The sequence below is a fragment of the Rutidosis leptorrhynchoides genome, chromosome 10, assembly GCF_046630445.1.
Source record: "Rutidosis leptorrhynchoides isolate AG116_Rl617_1_P2 chromosome 10, CSIRO_AGI_Rlap_v1, whole genome shotgun sequence".
Classification (NCBI taxonomy): Eukaryota; Viridiplantae; Streptophyta; class Magnoliopsida; order Asterales; family Asteraceae; genus Rutidosis; species Rutidosis leptorrhynchoides.
In genome coordinates this window covers 105407664-105412876 of record NC_092342.1, presented here as the reverse complement: position 1 = coordinate 105412876, position 5213 = coordinate 105407664, and the positions used below count along the sequence as shown (strand labels likewise).

At 32.5% G+C, this 5213-nt stretch overlaps 1 protein-coding gene across 1 annotated transcript; it reads right to left on the bottom strand.

The window, feature by feature from the left end:
- Positions 1 to 1978: 1978 nt before the first annotated feature.
- On the bottom strand, positions 1979 to 4183 carry LOC139873515 (uncharacterized). The gene is made up of 3 exons (XM_071861442.1): positions 3798 to 4183; positions 3585 to 3690; positions 1979 to 2213 (listed from the first exon to the last, which is right to left on the bottom strand). Exons 1-3 carry the CDS (start codon positions 3907 to 3909, stop codon positions 2135 to 2137), a joined length of 297 nt encoding a protein of 98 aa, XP_071717543.1. The 5' UTR covers positions 3910 to 4183; the 3' UTR covers positions 1979 to 2134.
- Positions 4184 to 5213: the final 1030 nt, after the last annotated feature.

The window sequence follows — 5213 nt, the reverse complement described above, 5'->3', positions numbered from 1 at the left end:
TGATTGCCCAATTTTCGTAGTAGTTACTATTGTATTTTGTTTTAATAATATTGTATTTTGCGATAACGGCATTCATCCTCACCCAATGAAGACGAATGTGCTTTTTGATTCTGTATGTAATTTTTTTTTTTTTAATTGGCTTTGTAATTTCTCTTTTTCTAATTCAATGATTGTTCTAAAAGAAAGAAAAAATTACATCTTTGTAATCATTGAAGAGGCTGATTGATTTTTATTTTTGTACCAATAACTTTAGCTAGTTCAATTTCCTCACAACTCATAAGTGTTAACCAGTTGCTTAGTAGCAACTACAGTGGCGGAGCCAAAAAAAAAAAAAAAAAGGAAGTTGTTAACTAGTCCGATCTTTGTTATTGTGAAAAATTTTCCCTATCGGAGAATATTCTTTGATACGCCAGTTAGCATGTCGTATGATTAGAATGTATGTTACAAAATCATACAATCTTTGTGATCACTGATGCGCGGTAATATGCTCAAATCATAAGACGTACTATATCACTTTGTATGCTAACAGGTAACAAAAGTTTTTGTCTTACCAAAGGGTCATTGGCCTAGCGGTATCGAGGTGACCCTTTAAACCTATAGGTTGGGGGTTCGAATCCTGGGGTGGACATGTATATATTCGCTTTTAAATTCGTGTATGGGTTTGTTTTTGCTTTTCAAAAAAAAAAAATAATAACAAAAGTTTTTGTCTTGGACTATTATTATATATATTATTATATATATTACTATTATATAATATGAATACTAAAACTAAATAAGAAAAGGGTTATTAATCAAAACGCGAGGGTACTACAACAATTCGCCTTAAAAAAATAAAATTGTCAAAATGCCTATACAAGTCACAAGACCTTGCGACTGACATGACCCAGGCAAACTTGAACTTTGAAACGTCAAATTCTTTGATCCATAGCTCCAATTTAGACACTGTTTTTTGAAATCGTGTTTTTCTTTCGATATCTCTCCGTTGGCGAACTGCCGACAGCGGTTTGTTCCAACACTTATTCAAAATTCGGCTTCGAAGACCTTCAATTCTTTGATTTTGACTTTTAAATGCATTTTGACCGCTCATAACTTGCTATAGAAATTTCTAATTAGTGATTCGTTTAATTCTTCACCATTATTTATTGAACGGAACCAATCCCCTTAACCAATTAGAACTGTGCATTATACAACTTCAAAATCACACATTTGTACATAAATAAATCATAACTCGCAATATGCAGTCAATTTTTGAATAAATTGGGACTTCGGTTTTAACAAAAACATATAGATCGTTAAAAAATACACACTTTCAGAAAAAACGATGCCTAAATCGAGCTACGAATCAAAAGATTGATCATGCCCGATTGTGCCAGTCGCAACTTGAAAACCATGAATGAAATTGCTCAATATTCAACAACCCAAGAGCCCTTTTTTCAATTACAATGTGTCTATGCTAAAGTTAGAAAAGACGCGAGACGGGGATAAATTGATCAATACGGGTCAAAACAAACATTTACCAATGTTGACTTTTAAATAAAAAATAAATTATATATAAATATTTCAAACATAATAAGTATTTTTTACATAAATATTGTATAAATAAATGATTTACAAATAAAATGATGTGGTGTTAGTTTAAATAACATATAGGGTTTTTATAATGTTTTCTATGATTATAGTGTATTTATTAATTTATTTTTAGAGATGATATGTTGGTCGGTATTTTTCGCAACTAATTTTTAAATGGGCTTGGTATTTTCGTTTACACTGAAACAAGGCTAGACAAAAAGTCAATTTTGACCTGACTCGACGACTTTTCACAACTTTGACCTAACCTTTTAGCGTTGACCGGCTATTAGATGTTTTTAGGCAAACATGACGGGCTAGTCACCAAACCACCGCAACCATAGTCTAAGCAACATCAACACATATCCTACAACTTGCATCCTAATCAACAACGGGCTTTCAAGTCGGGTAATGAAATTACTTAACTTATTACTAGTTACTAGTTATCATCCATCAAAACATATCAAGATCCATTCTCACCAAAAGGTCTACAGATACGAAAAAACAAGAGCGCCAAATATATTTTAAAATATATAAATATAAATATAGGATATACGAGCAAGCTTAGTCAGGTGTGCAGATAATTAGCAGCCATCATGAGCTCCAACGTGAGTTCGGGTTCAATATAGAATTCAGTCTCCTTTCCACTGCAAAAAGGGATGTTTCCATGTTAGAATTGAGATCAAAAAAGGCCATTCAACCACTGTTATTTTTTATTTTATTTTTTAAATATAAGAATAGAAGAATGTTATACTCCGTAATACGTATAGTATTTTAATACTTTCAAATATTCAAATTTCAAATATTAAGATAAAGCTAGAAGATAAAATGAGACTGATGTACGATTGGAGTAACTATAGTTGCATTGAGAATGTATTCGTCTTTAACATTGCTAAATAAATTCAACGATAGAACTTGATATAATAATATTGATCAACCGCACATGACTCATTGATGCAACAGGGTTGTCTGAATAATGTAGAACCCAAGCTGACACAAATCCCGTATGCGCAGCAGCAAATATGGTGTTGAGATTCTTATTAAGGTCATGGGAACTGCTTTTATTTAGGGTACCATATTGGGGTCTAGCTAACGTAACAGATTGCACAAACACTACATCTTTTCATTGTGCACAATCAGCCAGTACCAGAAACGTTTTGCTAGATAACACACAGCAGAGTGTAATAACATCATAATAATATATTAGTGTTTTGTAAACATGAAAGTACAATTAACAACTCACACACATACACCTCCTCATCAGCCTCCTATCATGTTAGTTATTCGCCTATTCTAGGAATATAAACATATTTCATTTGGATCACTCTGCTAAATGCTTCTCTAGTCTATACATACAATTTACAATCTCAAAAGATACAACTGAACTTTTCAAATCCTGAATCAGATTTAACATGTCATTCATATAAAACTCGACAGTTTTACAACAGAAAGTACGCATCATAGCCTAGGAAGACACCTCCATTTATATAAATACATAAACAAACAGGAAAATGATAAAAAATAAAAAACACCATCAACAATGAATAAAATCCAAACATTAAGTATTAGGGTAGATGACACAAATGTACCTAACTTCATCGAAATTAGGTAGCTACGTTATTCTATCCCGCCGAAAATGGTTCTTCGGTTATCAATTTGAAAATATATGGTACTTATGCTATTTTACAGTGCCGTGATGCTTTAAAGTTCAATCAATTACAGAAAAATACCTTTTGACAGTAAAACACGGAAAAAAATTGATCCCGCAACCATCAGTAAGCAATTTGTATATAAAATCAAAGATCCATTAAGTTGATAAGAACAATTGAGTACCCGAAATGATCAATTTAATTTATTTATTAGTACTACATCATTGTACCATTTACCCTAGACACAATTCTATCAATCAGGTTCCAATACCTATGCAAATGTAATCACATAATCAAAAATTAATATTAATATATAAATAATTATAATTTATAATTATACAAAATAAAAGAGGAATTGAAGAAAGTAACCTAGCGTATTGAAGAGACCAATAAAAATACTGGCAGATTTTTTCGAGAATGGTAGAAGTTATCTCCGGGAACGTAACTTCTCGGTGCTCCGTTTCAGCAAAACCTCCTGTCGTTGAATAATAGTTCAATTGAAGTGAATCGAATTGGTAAAAATTGGGGGAAATCTAGGGTTAGGGTTTTAAAAAATAAGAAATGGGGGAAGTGTATAATAACCTGGAGAAGTGAGCATGTTACGGATGGTTTGAGAAACCATAGCAGCATTCTTATCGACGATGAATTCGAATCCTTCTGAACTGATTAGCTTTACTGTTTCTTCTTTTTTCATGTTTTTTATCTTTCACACACCTTTGGACTTTGGAATTGGTAGTCAAAGTAAGTAAATAGACAAAAAGGTTTTTGGTACAAATCTGTATTAATTTTTGCCCCTTTTGATTTTGTTAAAGATGGAAAATAAGTTTTTTTTAAAGCTAAAATAACGATTAAAATAATAAAAATAAGTTTTTTTAGCACTACATATAACACTTTGTTTAACGTAGCGTGCTACATCCATTTTTCACTCAGTATGTTGGCGACATGACACTAGCTCGGCATTCTGGGTGGGTTTTCAACAGTGGTGAGCTAGATGATGGTACGGAGAAAGAAGAACCGTGTTAGTGTACGTGGCGATGATGTATCAGACAATATCTATGAATGCTACATTTCAAATACATACATATACATTTTACATTGGTCTGCAATATATATATATATATATATATATATATATATATATATATATATATATATATATATATATATATATATATACACACATACATATACATTGCAGATGTAAACTGAATAAAACACAACCATATACGTTTCATTTTCTCCCATATTTTATACTTGAATCTCTCAATTTTTCTCCAACTCCATCATAACTTCGTGTTTCGTTACATTTAACGTTCGTTATGGTGAATTTTTTAACGAAGACATAATAGAGTACCGCGTTGGTGGGAAAAAACGTTAGAAGATGTTAACATTACCAGCTATGATTTAAAGACTTTATTCGATATGTTAAGACGAGAACTTGATCATTTTGCATCGCAGTTTGCATATTATGATAAAGACTGACGAGAACTCCGTTTTATTAAAAACGAAAAAACGGTATGAAATAGTCGAGAAAGTTGTTTTACGCTCGAAACGAATTGAGTTGTGCACTAAAATTGGTTCAGCCTATCTTGGTGCAAAATTGACCAAAATCTAGCATAAATAGTGAACCAAGGTGCAGGAAAAGTTGAATGCACAAAGCAACATTGAATGTGCAAGTTTATTTGAAGAAATTGACTCATGTTGGAAGTGTAGTGTAATGGTGCGGCGCACCAAATCAAAGGAAATGATGAAAATCATATCAGAAGTCAAGACAACATTCTCACGTTATATGGTGCGGCGCACCACCTATTAGGTGTGGCGCACCTGTCTCTTAGCAAATGGTGCGACACACCATTTAACTGGTGTGGCGCACCTGCGCTGTTTTGGGTCCAGAATTTTGCAACTATAAAAGGGAAAAGATAGGGTTTGGAAAAGGGACCTGCAGTTTTAGATCTCGAATTTCACCTAAAAATCATCATCTTCATCACAGATTAAGGA

Excerpts from the sequence above, each read along its gene's own strand:
- LOC139873515 (XM_071861442.1), bottom strand. The coding sequence starts at position 3,909 with ATGAAAAAAGAAGAAACAGTAAAGCTAATCAGTTCAGAAGGATTCGAA. Across the intron at positions 3,691-3,797 it reads TAACATGCTCACTTCTCCAG|GAGGTTTTGCTGAAACGGAG; the intron begins GTTATTATACAC and ends ATTCAACGACAG. Across the intron at positions 2,214-3,584 it reads TGGTCTCTTCAATACGCTAG|TGGAAAGGAGACTGAATTCT; the intron begins GTTACTTTCTTC and ends CCCTTTTTGCAG.